The 22,801-nt window shown below is 41.7% G+C and overlaps 1 protein-coding gene across 1 annotated transcript in view; it reads left to right on the top strand.

The window, feature by feature from the left end:
- Window positions 1–22,801, top strand: part of FANCC (FA complementation group C) — a 98,758-nt gene that overhangs the window by 63,183 nt on the left and 12,774 nt on the right. The window contains exons 9-12 of the mRNA XM_064140466.1: window positions 2,398–2,554; window positions 13,580–13,632; window positions 15,431–15,530; window positions 22,297–22,372. Coding sequence (XP_063996536.1) covers window positions 2,398–2,554; window positions 13,580–13,632; window positions 15,431–15,530; window positions 22,297–22,372 — 386 coding nt within the window. The remainder of the gene's footprint in view (window positions 1–2,397; window positions 2,555–13,579; window positions 13,633–15,430; window positions 15,531–22,296; window positions 22,373–22,801) is intronic.

The following is a 22,801-nucleotide window of genomic DNA, read 5'->3' as shown; positions in this document are numbered from 1 at the left end:
CCTGTCACCAAAGCCCATGCAATCTTAACCCAAATATGCATGTGTTTTGAGTTTTTTTTCCTGCACTTTAACGATTAAATTCTGTGTTCCTTAACTGTCACTGTGTTCTGAACACTTGTTCTGGATGTGGATGAGGCTTCTTCAGCAAATAGACTTACTAAATACTGAGAATTGCAATGCTCCACAGAACACAGCATTGTCACACTGGACCATCAAAAAGTTCAGTCACAGAAGGATGATGACTGCAGTTTGTTTCCTATACATTTTATAAATCTCAGATTTGGGAAGCACTTTTGTAATCATTTTCGTTGCGTAATACCTGTAATATCTACCATGCAACCACAAGGAATTCTTAATTTAGTCTGATGTGCATATGTGCTTTAATAGTGCTACTTAAGTAGCATCTTGAAATTACTCATTGCTTTACAGTTTTTAAATTCTATATACTCTGATATATTTCAAATCCACAAATGCACACTTTTGAATTAAGCTATTACGTATTTTTCAACAGAAAAAATACAGCCTTTCAATGAAAATCAGGATTCTGAATGCTGATATTTAAACAAATGTGTGGTAAAACACATATGTAAGAAATCCTAAAATTATATGAAACTTTTATTTCTGATTTTTTTTTTCCATCAGTAGCTTTCGTCTGCATACACTCTTGTTGCAGAGGGGAAAATTAATTAATGCAAGATGCTATTTTTCTAAAATCAATATTGTTTGTTAATTTTGTTATTCAGAACTCTCACCAGCCCTGACCACTAATTTTAATAATATTTAGGTTCTTACATGGTCATGGAAACATTCTATGTATAATATCTAGATCCAGTAATAACCAGCAAAATATTTAAACATTAATTGAACTGGAAGAGAAATTCCCACGGTCAGTATGCTGCTTGCCCACTAGATGGGCTCAAGGAGCTCTTTCTGCTATGGCAGAAGGCAATGGAGAATTACAAAGAGGCATTCAAACATTTACTCACAAATTATTATTACCCACTTGCGGGGCTTAGCCACAGTCCAGACAGTGCCCAAATGTTTGCAGGGAACTCTGTCTTGTTGTCTGTTGAGACTCAATTCTCCCTGGTTCCTGGGGAAAAATGCGGACAATCTCTGACCGTGTTCTCCTGGCTCTTCTGGAAGATCTGTACATACGTCCTGGGCTGCTTAGCAGGACTTTTAGGTCCTGGTAGTGGCAGATGTCGTGCAGTCTCAGCATGATGTCATGCTGACCACACAGGCCAATTGCATGCAGGCATCCAGAGTCTGCTCCTGGTAACTCACAGCACTGGAGTTTACCAGGCAAACAATAAGGCAGTGTGCAATTGCAGCAGGCAATGGCAGAGTACAGCAGAAAAGCAAGGGAGCAAAGCAGGGAAGCAAAGCAGGTTGTTTACCTGTGTATCTCCTTTCATCAATGTGGGCCAAGATTAACTGCCCTTTGGACACAGAATAGCCAATCAGGATGGCAGTTAGCCAAACCATACCATATTAGATGAAGCCATAGGCTTGCTTTTCCCTAATTTGGGAAAAGCACAGGCCTTGCACTAGGCAGGCACAAGCTAAGTGTGTGTACTTCACCACAGGACGCTGGGCAGGCCACACTCAGAGGCTACAGGTTCTTTTGTGTCCTTTTGTCTTCTTTTCCCATGCTTGCCTCTCTGGTGGAGCAGAAACACATGCCTAGGCAAGGCAGGACATGTATAAGCCTATGTTGGGCCTATCAGGCCTACCACAACAACTCTCCAGCTTGGTTTCAGTTTTCTTAATCTTAACATGATTTAAACCCAAGACACTTGTATTTTGTTAAGTGTTTATTTTGCTTTAGCCTTTCCATTTGCAACTGTCATGGTAGCTGCACAGGTGGTCCAGGATGTTTTGTAGTGTGATACCTCTTTTTCATGGATGGTTACTTTTGCGTGCTTTTGATACTGTTCCTCACAAATTACAGTGTTGTCTCAAAATCAACTCTACCTTTTATTTCCTAGTGACATAATATTGTACTTCTACTGAACTGTATCTGAAGACTTTATATGAAGAGATAATTATCTTAACCATTTACCTTTTAAAAGACTCTGGCCAGTGTTAGCGAGATGAACACTTACATACCTCTACTTTTGAGATGTTGGGGTTTTTGTTTGGTTGGATGGGATGTTTTCCTCTGTGTAAAGACAGGTAATGCTTTGATTTAGCCATCAGTAATATTTATTATCCAGCACATTCCTGTTTATCTTTAGGTTTTGAAGACAGGTGGTAAGATGATGTTGATTCCCTATCATTCTTTCCATCCAATTCGATATTGAACAGAATGCAGTCTACAAGGTACAGTCAAGAAAGAAACTTTGTCTTCCTTCCAGTTTCTCAGGGAAAACAACATTTTTCTTTCCAAACTAGGAAGAAGATCTTTCTCCCTGCATCAGCTGTCTCCAGCCTCTGGCTTCGTCACTTACCAAGCCTTGAAAAAGCTGTGTTGTATGTCTTAGACCAGCTGGTTTCCATTCAGGTCAATTCACTAGAAGAAGTGGCTTGTGTCATAAAAGACTCCTTCCTGGTACGTGCAACATTTAGTACATTTGATACTCTTCATGCTTCAGAAGCAACAGGGAGTTTCCAAATATGTCAGCATATTTGAGGGAAATGTCTGTCTTGTGGCATATAACTAATGGAAAGGCAAATCTTGAATGTTAACAAATTCCACTAAATTTTTATGTTTTACCCTATATTGGTGTGATGGTTTGGGTGTTACCCACCCACCCCCCGCTTACAAAATCACCCAGACTAGACTCAGACGAGATGGGAATTAGAATGAGTTGACATTGGACAATCGGCCAGGAGGGGTTAGGAAGCAGGCATATTAATAAGACAGAGAGCAGGTTAGAGAGAGAAAGGAGGCAGCCAGAGCCAGGGAGCAACTCTGTTATCTATGTTTGTGTTCTTGTTTTTATACATTTTAGCAAGCCTTTGAGTTAAGTAGACATGACCATTCATAGAATCATAGAACCAACCAGGTTGGAAATTCTTTCCTTTTCACAGCCTGTAATCTAATTCCTCTCAATAAAATATCTCAGCTAGGCTCAAACTAGCACAATTGGTAGGAGAGAAAAAAAAGATTTCATCCAATGATGAAGAGATGAGAATTAGACTAATTAGATTCCTGAGTTTCTATATTTGGCTTGAAAAATTATAAACTTTGGCCAGAGGAAATTTTAATCTACTTTTACTTCAAACTCTATACCTTTGGAAATTTAGCAGTTAGAGCAGTTTAAATTCTTTGTAGATTGTTTTGTGATGGACTGCTTCATTCCTTAGTTTTGTTTGCAAACATAAGCAACATTTTTAATACAAAATATTTGCTAAACTCAAAGTGTGTTTTCAATTGCTGTGATATACAGTGCATAAATTCTTTTTCTTATGAGCAGATGTGACACAATACCTTTTCAAAATAATGAGCTAGTTTGCAACACTAAATATAAATTTGTTAATTAGAGTGTGAAACAGTGTGTGTGCTGGATTATGTGTTTCTAAAATGACTAGAACTAAAAACTGTTACATGATAATCTTATTTTCAGCCTATGACATAGCTTATGCAGTATGTATTCTAGATAGGTAAAGAATGGTTCCTTTAAATGTCCTTCCTTTTTAATTGCATCTACAAATTTCTGGTTTAGAGACTTAGAAATATCCTAAATGTTTGATATCAAGAACAATTCATATGGTTTTGGAGATCTATTCCAGAAGACAACACTATGTATAAGACCTGTGCCAAATTTTCTTGTATCATATACACTGTGAATTGAACACAGTATATGGTACCACACATGGCTGAAGAAAAAAATACCTTTATGCATGTAAAAAGCAGTCAAGTCTTTGTTTTGATTATTGATTTATATTTTTTTGTTATCAATATTCTTATTTACCATGTCTTCATATCCCTGAAAAGATTGGAACATCACTGTGCTAGTCCACTTAGGTTGTCCTTATTCACCTCTGAGCCAAAGACTTTAGGATTTCAAAATAAGATATTGGCAGAATGGAAAGACCAGTGCAGCAGCTGGTTTAGAGAGAGCATTTCCATGGAGAAGGAATGGATTCTGCGATTCTATGAATGGCGAGAAGAGAGCAGTTGGAAGATGCTGATGGATATTGCTGATTGATAGGCATTGATAAAAGGGAAAGTGCGTAAATGGAAATGGCCTACTAATAGAAGGAAAAGATTTGATCCAGAAATTGTGTTCTAAAATACTTTATGTTTTGTGTAACTTTTACTGTGAAGATACTCAGGTGACATTAGATCATTGAACACTTCTCTGCTAGTTTGAGCCCAGCTGGGATATTTTTGTGAGAAGAATTAGATTATAGACTGTGAAAAGGAAAGAATAGTGATGTCTACTTCACTCAAAGTCTTGCTGAGATGTATGAAAGTAAGAACACAAACATAGACAACAGAGTTGATCTCTCTGGCTCTGTCTGCCTCCCTTCTCTCCCTAACCTTCTGTCTGTGTAACTAATTGTTTTGTTTCCTAACCCCCCTGGCTGATTCTCCAAACTCACCTTTAACATAAGGCAAAGTCTGGGATAAGGTGGGGTGGAAAGGAGGTGGAAGGCTGGTTGGGAGCCCCTCCTGGGGACTCTGGTTTCTGGGAGGGGAGTTGTGTTTCTGTATTGCCTTTTTTAACTTGTATATTTTTGTAGGTAGTTGTATATATTGTAAATATCTGCTTATATATCGTGGTAAACCATAAATATGAAGCTCCATTCTAATTTCCAGCTAGGCTGAGTCTAGTCTGGGTGATTTCATAAGAGTGGGAAGGTGGGTAACACCCAACACATCACAACTTTGAATCCAATGCAAGATTAATTTAGCTTTCTTGAAAATATTGGAATATTTATTTCTGAATGTGGGTATGCATTTTTTTGTGTTTGGGACATGGTACTTGTAGGGTGTGAGCTGTTTGCCTTGTGGATATGGTAAAAAAAACTGCAGTCATGGGACAGAACTTGATTTTTTTCTTTGTTTGCTGTTTCAAAGTAAACCTCTAGGATTCAAATGGGGAGAAATATATTGTGATGTATGATAATAAGGAAATAATTAGAATCATAGAATCAACCAGGTTGGAAGAGACCTCCAAGATCATCCAGTCCAACCTTGCACCCAGCCCTATCCAGTTATCCAGACCATGACACTGTGCCTCATCCAGGCTTTTCTTCAACACCTCCAGGGACAGTGCCTCCACCACCTCCCTGGGCAGCCCATTCCAATGGCAAATCACTCTCTCTGTGAATAACTTCCTCCTAACATCCATCCTAGACCTCCCCCGGCACAACTTGAGACTGCCCCTCCTTGCTGTATTGCTGGTTGCCAAGGAGAAGAGACCAACCTGCATTATCAGACTCATTTATTTATATAAAATATCATAATACAGCTACTGAAATGTAGATAATATACCTCACAGAGATCTGTGGTACCCAGCTAGTTGTAAAGCACCATACCTCTTTTATGAAATCAACTGGATATGCAGTTCTGTTGTATTTTCATTCCACAAGAAATTGCAGTGTGATGATCCACTAACTTGTGTTTTATATAGTATGCCATTAGGTTTGAAGTTTTGAGGATAGACTAGAATTAATACGGGAAATTCTAGAGTTACTCATAACTAATAGAAATAAGTTAAGTGAGCATCACAAATGGTCTTTTACCTTCGGAATTTGATGGGTCTTAACTTCTGAAGTAACTTTAAGGTTTGTATATGTGCATTAAGAAGTAAAATTTAAATAAATATGGATAGCAGAATTTCTGCTTTACCAGAAAAGCACAGATGTGGAGAAACAGATTGTTAAAGCACATGCATGCAGAAGTAGGTATAAATGAATCCCTACCAATTACCATGTGTGTCAGTTCCCACCCTGAGCACATAGCTTTCTAAAGAATTATATTTCTTTCAAAATTACTGCAAGAATCATAGAATCAGTCAAGGTTGGAAGGGACCACAAGGAGATCATCTAGTTCTGACCCCTCTGCCATGGGCAGGGACACCTACCCTGGCCAGAGCCCCATCCAGCCTGGCCTTAAACACCTCCAGGGACAAGGCCTCAACCACCTCCTTGGGCAACCCATTCCAGGCTCTCACCACTTGCATGGTGAACAACTTCCTCCTCACGTCCAGCCTGTACCTACCCACCTCCAGCTTCGCTCCATTCCCCCTAGTCCTGTCACTCCCTGATATTCTGAAAAGTCCTTCCCCAGCGTTTTTGTAGGTCCCCTTCAGATACTGCAAGGCCACCAGAAGGCCTCCTGGGAGCCTCCTCTTCTCTGGACTGAACAACCCCAACTCTTTTAGTCTGTCCTCATAGGGGAGATGCTCCAGCCCTCTGATCAACCCAGTGGCCCTTCTCTGAACACACTCCAGCATGTCCACATCCTTCTTGTAATGGAAGCTCCAGAACTGGATGCAGTACTCCAGGTGGTGTCTCAGCAGAGCGGAGTAGAGGAGGAAAATCACCTCTCTGAACCTGCTGGCCACACTTCTCCTGATGCAGCCCAGGATCTGATTTGCCCTCTGGGCTGCAAGTGCACACTGCTCGCTCATGTTTGAGCTACTTGTCAAGCAGCACCCCCAAGTCCCTCTCCTCAGGGCTGCTCTCCAGCCAGTGACTGCCCAGCCTGGATTTGTGCTTGGGATTGTCCTGACCCAGATACAGGACACTGCACTTGGTCTTGTTGAACCTCATGAGGTTGGCCTGAGCCCATCTCTCCAGCCTGTCTGGGTCCCTCTGGATGGCTTCCCTTTCCTCCAGCATGTCTGCTGCACCACACAGCTTGGTGTTGTCGGCAAAAATAATGAAGTAGGTTGAGAGGATTTAAAATGTATTGATTTCTTCTTTATACAGCATCTGTTATTGCTGTGGTTTTGTTTTCCACCTTGTCACCTTTCCCAGCACTGAGATTATGTTGTGCTCTCTTGCACTCTGCAGTTAAAGTTCTAGCTGTGCCATCTTCCCCTCTGTTACAGCAGAATTGTGCTACCTGCTCTAATACTACTACATAACAGGAGCATCTGCAAATTCCTTTGGAGACTTCATTGCTGAGTTAGCATTCTCACTCTTGAGTGCTTGCAAATTAATTCCATGCAGTCCCTTAATAAGAATGGTTTGGAATTAGGTAATGTTTAGGGGTTTTTTTGTTGAATGCTAGTCATGAAATTCATATTGATTTCAGTAGTGTTTAAATACTAGGAGATTTTCACTGTGATTCCTTTTGTTGAGTAGACTTTCAAAAAGCTGTTAATCTGTCAGGAAAGGATTTCTTTGTTCTATACAGCACATTTACTTTGGTCTTGTTCAAAACAACTTGGTATGTGTGGCACTCTCACAGAATCACAGAAACATCCAGGTTGGAAAAGACCTTCAGGGACACCAAGGTCAACCTCTAACCCTACTCAACAAGATTCACCTTAAACTGTATCCCTAAGCACCACATGCAAATGACTCTTAAACACATCCAGGGTTGGTGACTCAACCAGCTTCCTGGGCAGCTCATTCCAGTGCCTGAACACTCTCTCCATGAATTTTTTTTTCCTAATATCCAATCTAAACCTACCCAGTTTCAGCTTGAGGCCATTCCCCCTTGTCCTGTTTCCAGTTACCTGTGAGAAGAGACCAGCAGCAGCCTCTCCACAGCGTTCCTTCAGGTAGTTGTAAACATCAATGAGGTCTCCCCTCAGCCTCCTCTTTTTCAAACTAAACAACCCCAGCTCCCTCAGTTGCTTATCATAAGATTTATTCTCTAGGCTCTCCTTTAGACCACATTTCTCTCATATTGTGGTGCCCAAAACTGATCACAGTACTCAAGCTGTGGCCTCACCAAAGCCAAGTACAGGGGGACAATCACCTCCTTGCTCCTGCTGGCCACAGTATTTTTAATCCAAGCCAGGATGCCATTGGCCTTCTTGGCTGCCTGGGCACACTGCTGGCTTGTATTCAGCTGCCTCTCTATTACAACCCCCAGATCCCCTTCTGCCAGGCAGCTCTCCAGCCACACTGCCCCAAGCCTGCAGAGTTGCTTGGGGTTGTTGTGACCCAGGTGCTGGACCTGGCATTTGGCCTCATTGAAACTCATCCCACTAATGTTGGCCCATTGATCTAGCCTATCCAGGTCCCTCTAAAGAGCCTCTCTACCCTCATTCAAATCAACACTGCCACCTATTTGGTGTCATCTGCTAACTCTCTAAGCCAGACTCAAGGTCATCAATAAAGATGTTAAAAAGAAGTTCTCACAACACAGATCCCTGAGAAACACCACTAGTGACAGGCTACTGACTGCATTTAACTCCATTGACCACCACTTTCTGGGCCCTCCTGTCCAGCCAGTGCTTTATCCAGGAGACAGTGTGCTCCTCCAAGCCATGAGTAGCCAATTTGCCTACAAGAATTGTGTGTGAACAGTATCAAAGGCTTTTCAAAAGTCTAGCAATACAACATCAACAGCCTTTCCCTCATCCAGTACCCAGGTTATCTTGTCATAGAAGGAGATCAAGTTGGTCAGGCAGGACCTGCCCCTCATGAATCCATGCTGACTTGGCCTGATCCTCTGGTTGTTGTCTGTATGATGTATGATGGCATTTGAGATGACCTGCTCCATGACCTTCTCTGCTATTGAGGTTAGACTGACAGGTCTGTAGTTTCCCAAGAGACTGTGCTGATGGACCCTTTCTAGTTTATATGCCGTGTGTCTTAAACAACAGTCAGGTCATCACATCATCACAGGATCACAAGATGTTAGGGGTGGGAAGGCTCCTCCATAGATTATTGAGTCCAACCCTCCTGACAGGGTCGGACCATAAATCTAGCTCAGGTTGCACAGGAACGCACCCAGAAAGGTCTTAAAAGTCTCCAGAGAAGGAGGCTCCACAACCTCTCTGGGCAGCCTGTTCCAGTGCTCCATGACCCTTACAGTAAAGAGGTTGTTCTTCATGTTGAGGTGGAACTTCCTCTGCTGTAGTTTATATCCATTACCCCTTGTCCTACCACAGAGTGCAACTGAGCATGTCCCCTCCCTCTTGACACCGAGTCCTCATATATTTATAAACATTGATTAGATGCCCTCTAAGTCTTTCTTCACCAGAACAAAAACTCTCGGGTCCCTCAGCCTCTCCTCACAGAGCACATGCTCCAGTCCTGTAATCATCTTCATAGCCCTAATTCATAGTGTTGATTTCAGGAGCTTTTTAAGCCTCTGTAAAAAGATGTTTGTGCTTTCAAATTAATTTAAAACTTTTAATTAATAAATATAAACATCATAGAAGTATGTGTGCAAAGGTAGCTGGAATGTCTGAAAACAGTGGAGAAATGGCCAAATTCTACCACTTAGCCCCCAGGACTGAAACTTGCTACTGTTTTCACAGCATTGCAGAACGGATGAGATTTAAAGGTACCTCTGGAGATTGTCTAGCATGAATTTAAAAAAAAAAGAAAAAAAAAAGAAAAAAGAGAGAGATCATGTGCTCGTATCTCTTTGTCCCTGCCAGACAGGTTTTTTTTCTGCCTCTAGCAGTCGAAGTTTGGAGGGCAATCTTGCAACAAGCTGCATGCAGTTCTTCACAGGTCCAAAGGACCGGTTGTAAATGCTCTCAAACACTAGGTGGCGCTGGTTCAACACGACAGCTTGCCTGCGGCGGTGTAACCATGGGGAAACGTGTGGGACAGAAGGATGCGGTGCCCCCTGGTGCTTCCAGTAAGGCAATGACAGCTGTAGGAAACGAGGAGCTTTTCTAGACACTTGTGTTAAAAGTTAGACGTCTGTTTTCTGAGACTCTCATACAGGCACCATATAAAGTTCTCATTTTGCCACCGTAAAATGAAAAAGGGGAAAAAAAAATCTATTTAACTTCTTACTTTTTAACTTGAAACAAATGCATACAAGTTTTCTGTGGAATAGTGCACAAGGCACTTGAAGATGTTACAATAAATGCTGTTCATAAATGTTGATCTTTACATGCATCCTCGGGTTTATGAAATGCATTTGTGACGGTTTGGGTATTACCCACCTGCCTACTCTTACGAAGTCACCCAGGCTAGACTCAGCCAAGCTGAAAATTAAGAATGAAGCTATATTTGCATATTTGTGTATATATTCATATATACACAAATATGTACAGTTATGTACAAATTAAAAGTAATAAGAAGCACAGTACCCCTCCCAGAAACAATCAAAATCCCCAGGAGGGCTCCTGACCCAAACCCCCTTCCCCTTCCCTCTTTTCCTCCCTTCAGAAATAACCAGATCAACTCATGTATATCTCACGTGATAAATCTGGAGATCTGAGGTGAGATGTCAAAAAAAGATGACAAGGAGGTTAGAGGAAAAAGGGGTTAGGTGGGTTAGAGGGTTAAAGGCAGAGTCAGCCACAGAGACCAAACTGCCAGAAAGAAAGCACAGCCCAAAGTGAGAGCTAATAAGTGTGTGAGAAGTGCCCATCTTATCTATATTTTGACTAGTTGCATTTCTCAGCAGAAAAATCAGGGATATAGATTACTGTTGTTTTTTCCTTTCTTCTCACAGCTAAGAATTTAATTTCTCTCAGTAAAAATTAGCCTCAAACCAGCACAGCATTTTATAAAACATGCACTATTCTAGAATGTTCAAGAATTGTATTACAGGATCACAGAGTGTTAGGCATTGGAAGGGACCTCCATAGGTCATCAAGTCCAACCCTCCTTTCAGAGCAGGACCATTGACTCTAGCTCAAGTCACAGAAGAACGCAACGTCTCCAGAGAAGGAGACTCCACAACCTCTCTGGGCAGCCTGTTCCAATGCTCCATGACCCTTACAATAAAGAGGTTCTTCCTCCTGTTGAGGTGGAACTTCCTCTGCTGTAGTTTATACCCATTACCCCTTCTTATCACAGGGCACAACTGAGAAGAATTTGTCCCCTCTGTCTTGACACCAAGTTATAGTGTATTTATAAACACTAATTAGATCCCCTCTAAGTCTTCACTAGAACAAAAAGGCCCAAGTGTCTGTCTCTTCTCTTAGAGCATATGCTTCAGTCCCTTAATCATCTTTGTAGCCCTCTGTTGGAGTCTTTCAAGTTGATCTCTTTCCCTCTTAAACTGAGGACCCCAAAACTAAATGCTATATTCCAGGTGAGGTCTCACTAGTGCAGAGTAGAGGGGAAAGAGAACCTTCTGTGATCTGCTGGCCATGCTCCTCTTAATGCACCCCAGGATCCCATTGGCCTTCTTTGCCACAAGGGCCAAGGACATATTCTTACCACGTCTTCAGATGCTTTATTTCTAAACCACAAAGCCTTAATTTGTTTTCTTAATTTAGGCAAATATATTAAGAATATAGAATTAGAAAGGAGTGTTTCCTAGTGTATGTTTAATGCAACAACTTCTGTAAACAGTCTTTGGTATTGTAGCAGGATAAAATGCTTCCCTGGTTTAATAAATATATATATATTGATGCACTGATTTAGCTTGTACTAGCAACTCTGTAATTAATTGAAGAATATAATACTGTCAGAAATGCCTTGGACCAAAGTGTGTGCAACAGTATCAAAGAAAAAGGCAATAAACCAAAATTAGTTTCTGGAATTTAATTTTGAAGACATACCAAGAATCTTAAAGCGCATCCAAAGGGAATCTTGTGTGAAGAGGAAAGAAAAGCCTTTTGTAAATTTGCTCCCTGACTCTTAACCTCTAGCAACTGCATACAAAAGCCTCTTCTTTCTATTTGCCACCTTTAGTATTTTTACTGGTAGTTGCCATAAGCAGTAAGGGATCTGCTAAGTCACTTGGATCCTCACAAGTCCATGGGACCGGATGGGATCCACCCTAGGGTGCTGAGAGAGCTGGCAGCTGAGCTGGCCAAGCCACTCTCCATCATTTATCAGCAGTCCTGGCTCACTGGAGAGGTCCCCAAAGACTGGAAGCTGGCCAATGTGATTCCCATACACAAGAAGGGTCGTAAGGAGGAGCCAGAAAACTACAGACCTGTGAGCCTGACCTCAGTGCCAGGCAAGGTCATGGAACAGGTCATCTTGGGTGCCATCACAAAGCACCTACAGGATAGCCAAGGGATCAGGCCCAGCCAGCATGGGTTTAGGAAGGGCAGGTCCTGCCTCACCAACCTGATCTCCTTTTATGATCAGGTTACTGCCTGGTGAATGTGGGGCAGGCTGTGGATGTAGTCTACTTGGACTTCAGCAAAGCCTTTGACACTGTCTGCCACAAGAAGCTCCTAGCCAAGCTGGCAGCTCATGGTTTGGACAGATTCACTCTGTGCTGGATCAGGAACTGGCTGGCTGGCAGAGCTCAGAGAGTGGTGGTGAATGGTGCCACATCCAGTTGGCAGCCAGTCACAAGTGGTGTTCCCCAAGGATCAGTGCTGGGCCCAGTCCTGTTCAATATCTTTATTGATGATCTGGACGAGGGCATTGAGTCCAGCATCAGTAAGTTTGCAGATGACACCAAGCTAGGAGCAGGTGTTGATCTGTTGGAAGGTAGGAGAGCCCTGCAGAGGGACCTGGACAGGCTGGATGGGTGGGCAGAGGCCAAGGGGATGAGATTGAACAAGGCCAAGTGCAGGGTTCTGCACTTCGGCCACAATAACCCCAAGCAGCGCTATAGGCTGGGGACTGAGTGGCTGGAGAGCAGCCAGGAGGAAAGGGGCCTGGGGGTACTGATAGATAGTAAGCTGAAGATGAGCCAGCAGTGTGCCCAGGTGGCCAAGAGAGCCAATGGCATCCTGGCCTGCATCAGGAACAGTGTGGCCAGTAGGACAAGGGAGGTTATTCTTCCCCTGTACTCAGCACTGGTCAGGCCACACCTTGAGTCCTGTGTCCAGTTCTGGGCCCCTCAATTCAAGAAAGATGTTGAGGTGCTGGAACATGTCCAGAGAAGGGCAACGAAGCTGGTGAGGGGCCTGGAGCACAAACCCTATGAGGAGAGGTTGAGGGAACTGGGCCTGTTTAGCCTGGAGAAGAGGAGGCTCAGGGGTGATCTTATTACTGTCTACAACTACCTGAAGGGGCATTGTAGCCAGGTGGGGGTTGGCCTCTTCTCCCAGGTAACCAGCAATAGAACAAGGGGACACAGTCTCAAGTTGTGCCCGGGTAGGTATAGGCTGGATATTAGGAAGAAGTTCTTCACAGAGAGAGTGATTTCCCATTGGAATGGGCTGCCCAGGGAGGTGGTGGAGGCACCGTCCCTGGGGGTCTTCAAGAAAAGACTGGATGAGGCACTTAGTGCCATGGTCTAGTTGACTGGCTAGGGCTGGGTGATAGGTTGGACTGGCTGATCTTGGAGGTCTCTTCCAACCTGGTTGATTCTATGATCTATGATCTCCTTCTATGATCTATAAACAGTTTAAGATCCCAAGTATTTGCATTTACCAGCTGTTTAGTCTGCTTCTTGTCACTATGGATCTCCAACCATGACTTTGACATTGATGTTTTGAAGAACCCAAGCCTGAGAAGATCTGAATTGTAGTGTAACAGCATCCATCACTTGAGATTTTACAATGGCAGTTGTTTATTTCTTATGAATGACAAGTTTTCTTTTGTTTATCAACAGCCACAAGCAGCAGCCCATCCTGCCATTTTCAGAATCGTTAATGAGATTTTCAAGTAAGTTTTGAAATTATGGTGAGAAATGTTTCAAAAGATCAGTTTAAATATTAAAGGGATGTGATAATCTGTAATTTAACGAAGTTTCAGCATGTCTTTACCCATGTGCCTTTGCATCTCCTTCTGTGTAATACACTGCCAATAATGAAAAGTGTTAAAACTCTTAGAAACTTTATGTTGAAGTTACATTATAATGTAACTTTGGAACTCTTTAGTATCCTTCTATTTTAATCCTAAAAATTTAGAATTTTTTTTTTACTTCAGTAGAGATTTGTGGTTGAAATAGGATTTTGAGGTGAAAATTATAGATGTTGAAGTTGCTTGGCCTGTGCCAGCATGAAGATGGAATTTAGCTAAAACATTTGCATTTGCCTTTCTAGCCTCATTCACATTATTCTACAGGATTTATATCACTTTTGCATTAATGGCACATTAAGCTAGTTGTCTGCCTTTTAATAATGAGTTTGGATTTGAGTACATTGATGGTTTTGAAGCAATATATATTGTTTACCACATGGGGCTTCCAGTCCTTTGCACTGTTTTCAGTGGCTTTTTCTCTTTCCTTCATTTGGCTTACTGTTTTATCACTCTGCTTAAGTAGATATACTGACAGAGATATCAGTGTTACAGTTGTGAATCAACAGTTATGCATTTAGTGACTGATGTACCCTTAGGATGTCTTGAGTTTCTGTGTACTGTGTCTTATGTTTGTATTAATGATTATGTTAGCCTGTAGTTTTTTGAAATGTCTCTGATGTAATAAGGTGTAGGCTGCTGTTAGCTTTTAAATTATTACTGAAAGAACAAAAGAGTACTCTGATGAAAAACTTAACAATACAGTGGCAGCTTACATTTGAACGTTTTTTCTCTTTACTCTTATATGTCTTTCGAATAGGAGAATGAACACTACACTTGCAGCCCATTCTGCTTTCTTTGTGCCAGGCTACGTTGTCCCCTACAGAAGGGCAGATAAAGTGTTCACCTTCCTGACCCTTCAGAGTGCATGTCATGATTTCATCATCTAAAGCACATTGAAGTGCGTTTGGCTCAAATCTGTAGCCATTGCTGATCTAAAGTACACGCTTATTTCTGTTTGTACTGCTGATACATTGCTTAATGATCACTAAAGAGATGCAGCAGTTCAACAGCAGCTGTGCAACTAAAGTTCAGCCTCCTTGTGTAGTTTTTTTAATATGTAACTTCTACATTTCATCAACAGTGTTTGTTTTGTTAGTTTCCCTGGCCCCAGCAGAAGTGTTATGTTTAACCTCTTGAGTCAAGTTTCTAATTCTTTTTCCCTCTAGGTACCACATCCCAGGAGATTGTATGAGATTGTACTTTCTTTCTAATTTGAGATAGCCTGTGGAATGCAGGGCAACAAAGGACTAAATTATGCTTTTCTGTAGGCATGGGAATAGTTGCTCTGAACATAGTAGACCTGTTCAGATGGCAGTTTTTTCCTAATAAAATTGTGGTAGTCTCTTTTATAATTTTATACTTCTTTTCTCCTGTTGGTGTAGGGTGAATTATCTGTGTCTGCATATATATTACTTGCTAAATCTAGTTTATTTGTAGGAATTTCAGCTTTGTATTTCTTAAAGTAAAAATTAAATTAAAAGAGCCTGCCTGCAAAATTAGTACTTCTGTCAGTTTCTGCACTGGCGTAATGAGCTCAGACACAGCTTGAATATACAGTTTACAAAGAATGTAACTTTTTTGTTTCCCTCATTTCTATTAACGGGGGTGTTCCGGGCAGACTAATTACCTGATCTGTCATAATCTAACTTTCAATTCTTAGGAATGCGCTCCTGGAAACCAATGGAGCTGTAGAAATTATAACCACAATACAGGTGTTTACACAGCTCTTCTTTGAGGCTCTTCGAAATGAAAACAAGCAGGTTAGTGGAGATAATTTTCTAATGTGTCTTTGCAGTCAGAAGATAGTGAAATTTCACAAGAAAGGAGCAAATCTACTGTTAAGAACAGTGACTGAATATTACAAACTCAGTAGTAGCATGTCTCTACAGCTATTTATTCATGACGAATTTTAGTTCAAACGTTTTTGTCTGTGAATAAAATTTTAGTGTGAAACCACTATGTAAGAGCAATTTATCTGATTTTACTCTGGAATAATCCTGCAATCAGAACTGTCCCTGATTTTCACAGGGACAATTCCCCTAGGCACTGAAATTTCTCCCTGTATAGTGAACGTGATCGTGATCACCCATCTTTGATCACAAAGCTAGAAAACTAGATGCGTTTTTCTCTTGCAGGAGCAGGGGTTCTGATAAGAAATGAAACTGCGATGATAACTGTCCAGCAGGAGATGGGCTGGTTTTGGCCGTTTCTCCCGTTCTCCCGTAGGTGGGGTCCAGGAGTTAAGTTGAAGAGCAGTCAAACAGTAGAAGGTATGGCCCCGGGAAAGCTATGCCATGGGGCCACCATGTCAGGTGTCTTGTGCAGCCCCTCAGCATGCAGGTGTAGTCACACCAGGCCAAAACAACTGATGCTAGTGCCTATTCATCAGTTTGATTTTCAAACAACGTCTTTAATGGGGAAATGATTTGAAACCCATGTCTTTCTATAGCTGTCTCTCCAGCACTACTGAGTCCCCCATTGGCAGGTTGTTTATCTGGGTCCTGCCTGCAGAAAGCTTTGTTAACGGTGGCCACGTGTTTGCAGCTTGCAACAACAACTTACAGCAACTCAGTTTTCCTCTCCTTCCTTCTGTCTGGAATATTTGTGTCTTTACCCTCAGAATTGTGGGCTTTGGAAGCATCTTTGTACAGGAAACATACCCAGGAATCAGTGCATTGTGAATACATGTGCCTGTTGTGTAGTTAGAAATTTTCCTGCTTTGCATTCCTGTTTTCCATATTCTGATTGTTTAAACTGATTAATTCTGTGTTATTAAGTACTCTTTGTGCAGCTACTTACCATCAACAGGGAATCCAAATAAATCTCACTGAATTTTTCTGAATTTTGAATATTAATAAATAATGTTCATACCAAAAGTAATATCCATAGTTTAGATTCAGTACTAATTTCATAGTAGATTTATATGTTCACAAAGTAAAAGACATACTGATTTCACTTTCTGGTCTTCAGCAATGGCTTCTCAGCATGAAGCATCAAATTTCACAGCTTAGTGTCTTCTTCTGCACAGATTTTTATACAGGCTGTACTGAACTGAACTAAGTAGAATTACTTTTTTATATGTTAATTTAAATAAGAGAAGGATCCTTTTCTCATATTTGAATATCAGAATGGAGTTATGAAGAATTTTTGTTTATAGGTTGGACGCTTCTTTTCAGGCTGCCAAATCACACTATCATTTCACATTCTCTGGTTGTTCAATGCACGTGATTTATGTTTGGAATGTATTCTGTCCCTCAGAGGTTTTCAATTAGACTTAAACCAAATGTAATGTCCTTTGATTTTTGTGTGGTTTTGGTAATTAAGAAGATTTTGGGACTTCTTGGAACCTGTGAGATACTGGCCTTCAGTTAGAAGTGTGATTGAATCTGTCTCGTAGCTTCAGGCAAATACAAATTACAGATTAAACTGCAGTTACCTTGTGTAACGCATAGGCACTGCCCCTGTTGATTTTATGCCACACAAACTTCATGGCAGCAGAACTCTGTGTAGCCCTAGGTTAGAGCAACTACGATGAGAATGCAAGTAAAGATTCCACACCTGTCAGACACCTGCTGTGCAGGTGAAGCATTTGCTTCAGGGTGAAAGCCCTTCTCCTACTGGCATTTTGACATGGACTACTGACCACTTTTTTAAAGTGGTGTTAAGTTCTACCTTTCCTTTATTTAACTTGCACACAGTTTGATTCACAGGAGTTTAATTAAGATGCTATCTTCAATGACAGATTTTAAAATCCCTTGTTTTGCAGTCTGTGCTGTAACAAATACAGTCTAACCATAATGAATAATAAACTAACCGGTAGCATACAAAAATGCAGGCACAGACTGCTTCCTAAACTTTGTTTAAATCAGATCATATTTTTTGTCATATCAATATGGCATATATTCATAAGGCACCTATCTTTGAGTTATCTGGATGCTCTTGATAGGACATGTGTTCTATTAGCATTTCACAGAGAAATGGTAAAAATACTAATGACAGAGAATGAAGAGGGTTCTGGTTGGGTCATCAGAGACCTTGGTAATTTACAGTAGTTAATTGAAAAAAAAAAGGCTAGGCAAACATGGTCACACAATTTTCAGAAATTTCAGAATAAGCAGGTCATGTCTGGCAGTTGCACAGGTTTGCAAGGTAGGAGGAGACCAGTTCTGCCTTGCAGTCTGTCAGCTGTCAGAAATAGCTGTCTGTCCTAATAACTTTGTAGACCATTTAGAGTGAACAAGGTTCACAGACGAAACCTGGAGTATGAGGAAATGGTGTTGCAGTGTTTGGTCATGATCTCATTTCCTCTGTGATTTGGGAGACTGAAAAAATATATAAACGGAATATGGGGTTTAAACCTACCTAGGAAAGCAGACTATTTGTACAGTCATGGAGTGTGAGATTGAAGAATGGGTATACTGAGATCACTGTTGGCATAATCCTTTCCATGTTTCGTACAGGTAGATTTTCTTCAAGGTTTTGACAGTAGTGAAAGCTCACCTAGGATACTTGAGTGACATCACTTGCAAAGTTAGGAACTTAAAGTGCATGGTTTTATTTGATGGAAATGATAATGACCTCCAGTATTATTTTCAGTTGATTGCTTCAGAATTGTCAGTGATTCTCACCTGGGAATTTTATTTTAAATAGCGGGATAAATATTTTAAGCCAGTGATCAAATTTGTTTCCTGTTATACATCATGATAATTACTATAATGAGCCAATTCCAAACTCATTCTGTCTCTTTGTACATTGTTTTGCAATTTGTGATGTCTTTTATAAGGAAAGACCTGCTTAGAATACTGTGGTTTTGTTAAGGAGTGAGTGGCTTTTTGCTGTGTTTAAACAGGATACTGAAAATTGGTTTTCACTTACTTTACAACAATATTTTCATATGTAACTCACACTCTGGGTTGTCTTGGCTACTACTGACTGTGTCAAAGACTTTTTCATGGGGATTTTTTGTGCAAGCTAATTTGCTACATGAGTAGTTTAGTATATGGTTGATTAATTTTTAATTAACCTAATTTCACACGACAGGCAGACTTTTAGAACATTACCATACCAGTGATATATGGACTGTCTGAGCATACTCTATATGTTAGTGTGCTGTAATTTCAGTTAACAGTTGTTTACAGTAAGGAGAGAATGTGTCACTCTTTATGTCTGGAAGATGCATGCATGAAGGTTGCCAAAAAGATTATTTTCTAAATGCATCTCCAGCAGATTTAGACATTTATTACATTTCAGTCTGTATTTCCAGTCTGTGTTTCAGGAGGTGATATAGTTCCTAAATAGTCTCTTACTCCTTAAGAAAGGTGACAGAAGAGTTCTAAGGTATTGGTATGGAGACTGAAATGACGGAGTCATGGAGTGGTTGAGGCTGGAAGGGACGTCTGGAGGTTTGTCTTATCCAAATCCTCATCTCAAGCACAGCCACCTAGAACAAGTAGCTCAGGACTGTCCAACTGGCTTTTGAATATCTCAAAAGACTGAGACTCTACAACTCCCCTGAGTAAGCTGTGCCAGTGTTTGGTCACACTCATAGTAAAAAATCCCCACTGAGCCTTTTCTTCTGTAGACTCTCAACTTTTCCTCATAGAAAGGTGCACCAGTCCCTTAATTATCCTTGTGGTCCTGTGTTGAATTCTCTTGAGTATGTACATATCTGTCTTGTACTAAGGAGTCACAGTATCACAGTATCACCAAGGTTGGAAGAGACCTCACAGATCATCAAGCCCAACCCTTTACCACAGAGCTCAAGGCTAGACCATGGCACCAAGTGCCATGTCCAATCCTGCCTTGAACAGCTCCAGGGACAGCGACTCCTTCACCTCCCCAGGCAGCCCATTCTAGTATCCAATGACTCTCTCAGTGAAGAACTTTCTCCTCACCTCAAGCCTAAATTTCCCCCAGTGTAACTTGAGGCTGTGTCCTCTTGTTCTGGTGCTGGCCACTTGAGAGTCCAGAAACTGGACATACTATTCCAGGTTTGCCTGCTGGAGTGACTGCTTTCCAGTGCTGGTGAGAAGGGAAAGATCACCTCCTTTGACCTGCTGCAAGTCCTTTGCCTAATATAGCACAAGATACTGTTCAGCATCTTTGTGGCAAGGGCACGCTGCTACCTTATGTTCAATCTGGTGTCAACCAGGAATCCCAGGTCCTTGTCTTCAACACTGCTTTCCAGGTGATTGACTGCCTTCATGTACTGGTACTTGGTGCTTGGGATTGTTCCTTCCTGGATGCAGGACTTCATACTTCCTCTTTGTTGAAGTTCACGAGGTTCTTGTCAACCCATTTCTCCAACCTGACAAGGTCCTTCTAGGTAGCAACACAACTATCTGGCAATCCAGTTACTAACAGATGACACTAAGCTGGGGGCAGATGTGACTGAGTTGGAGGGCAGAAGGGCTCTGCAGCGGGACCTTGACCGCCTGGACAGATGGGCAGAGGCCAGTGGGATGGGGTTCAATAGCTCGAAGTGCAGGGTGCTGCACTTTGGCCACAACAACCCCATGCAGAGATACAGGCTGGGGTCGGAGTGGCTGGAGAGCAGCCAGACAGAGAGGGATCTGGGGGTACTGATTGATACCCGCCTGAACATGAGCCAGCAGTGTGCCCAGGTGGCCAAGAGAGCCAGTGGCATCCTGGCCTGCATCAGGAATGGTGTGGTCAGCAGGAGCAGGGAGGTCATTCTGCCCCTGTACTCTGCACTGGTCAGACCACACCTCAAGTACTGCGTTCAGTTCTGGGCCCCCCAGTTTAGGAAGGACACTGAGATGCTCGAGCGTGTCCAGAGAAGGGCGACGAGGCTGGTGAGAGGCCTCGAGCACAAGCCCTACGAGGAGAGGCTGAGGGAGCTGGGATTGTTTAGCCTGGAGAAGAGGAGGCTCAGGGGTGACCTTATTGCTGTCTACAACTACCTGAAGGGTGGTTGTAGCCAGGAGGAGGTTGCTCTCTTCTCTCAGGTGGCCAGCACCAGAACAAGAGGACACAGCCTCAGGCTGCGCCAGGGAAAATTTAGGCTGGAGGTGAGGAGAAAGTTCTTCACTGAGAGAGTCATTGGACACTAGAATGGGCTGCCTGGGGAGGTGGTGGAGTCGTCGTCCCTGGGGCAGTTCAAGGCAAGGTTGCATGTGGCACTTGGTGCCATGGTCTAGCCTTGAGCTCTGTGGTAAAGGGTTGGACTTGATGATCTGTGAGGTCTCTTCCAACCTTGGTGATACTGTGTGATACTGTGATACTGTAACAGGACTCTCAGCTTCATCACCCAGAGCATTACTGATGATGCTACTGAGCAAGATTGAACTAAGTATTGAATCTTGGGTCAGTGCTAGTTACAGAACTCCAGTTAGGCCTCATGTCACTGCTCACAATGTTCATTCAGCCAGTTTTCAATCCACCTCAAAAGGAATTAGTATTTCACTTGTATCACAGTATCAGAGTATCACAGTATCACCAAGGTTGGAAGAGACCTCATAGATGATCAAGTCCTACCCTTTACCACAGAGCTCAAGGCTAGTACCAAGTGCCACGTCCAATATTGCCTTGAACAGCTTCAGGGATGGCAACTCCACCACCTCCCCAGGTAGCCCATTCCAGTGTCCAATGACTCTCTCAGTGAAGAACTTTCTCCTCACCTCAAGCTGAAATTTCCCCTGGCGTAGCTTGAGACTGTGTCCTCTAGTTCTGGTGCTGGCCTCTCACCAGCCTCGTTGCTCTTCTCTGGACATGCTCAAGCATCTCAATGTCCTTCCTAAACTGGAGGGCCCAGAACTGAACACAGTACTCAAGGTGTGGTCTAACCAGTGCAGAGTACAGGGGCAGAATGACCTCCCTGCTCCTGCTGACCACACCATTCCTGATGCAGGCCTTGTATATGTGTGATGCACATTAGATGTGCTTGTACTAGGTGTTGGCAGAAGACAAAAGATTAAAGGTGTTCTGCAGCTAGCCTCAGTTAAAGCAGCAGTGTTTGTAGTATACAAATTGCTTGAACCCAGCTAAAGAGAGGGTAAGTCTGTTATCTATGACTACTCTACCTTGTGCTGAATGAGATCCCAAACATTTTAGACTTATTTTAGGCAATAGTGTCTCTACATCAGACTCTTAGATATTGTAAATGTTATTAGTTCTTAGTTTAATATGATCTGTGAATATGTTTATGCTGGAAAATGAAATTAAACTGATTAGTGTCTCTTCTAGTTTCTGCATATTAAGAGTAAAATCTTCTGGGATTACAGGGAAAACGTCTAAGAATATGAAGATGTAATTTTCTTCATCCTCTGAATCTTTTTTTTTTTAATGTATGCATTTTAAAATTCCATAAATAATTCCTTTTCCCAAGCAAGCTTTTCTGAAATAGCCCTCTTCTTTATGCAAAATCCTATAATGAAGTGTAGAGTTGCTGTACTGTTCCCTTGCTCCAGTCTGTGTTATTAGTTGCCGTGTTACATGAGATTGTTCACTGCGGGTTTGTTTTGAAAACTACCAGAAAGCTTTTACAATTATGATTTTCTGTCTTAGCACAAGTTTCCACTGAAGTCCTACTTCCCTTACCATCACCAGCCTCTTGTAACAGCCTTATTCAAACGTCCTTCTGGTAAGTTTAGTTATTGAATATTTTCAGCATTAGCCAACCTGCGCGGTCTGTGTGTGTCTTAAAAGAGCTTTAAAGGGAACAAAGACACAATTTTCCCATTTCCTAAACAGCATGTGTTGAGCTACCAATTTTAATAATATTTTTGTTTATTGTTTTGAAGGAACTTCCCATTCCTATGTAACAGTAAAAAAAAACAACAAACAAACAATTAAACTACAAATTAATAACAAAGAGGGCATAACTTTGTAGGAATTAAGAGAGATAAAATTGAGATTGTAAAAATGCTAAATATCTTATAATATTAGTAATTGTAATTATTTTTTTCGTATGTATATCATAAGAAATAATTGTTCTTTGTCCTTGAATCTTCAATTCTGATGGTATTTTAGGCTGCAAATCTAATTATTTTCAGGTACTCTATTTCTGTAG

This window comes from Pogoniulus pusillus, chromosome Z (assembly GCF_015220805.1).
Source record: "Pogoniulus pusillus isolate bPogPus1 chromosome Z, bPogPus1.pri, whole genome shotgun sequence".
Classification (NCBI taxonomy): Eukaryota; Metazoa; Chordata; class Aves; order Piciformes; family Lybiidae; genus Pogoniulus; species Pogoniulus pusillus.
The sequence above is the reverse complement of the archived record's forward strand: the minus strand, read 5'-3'. Positions and strand labels throughout refer to the sequence as shown.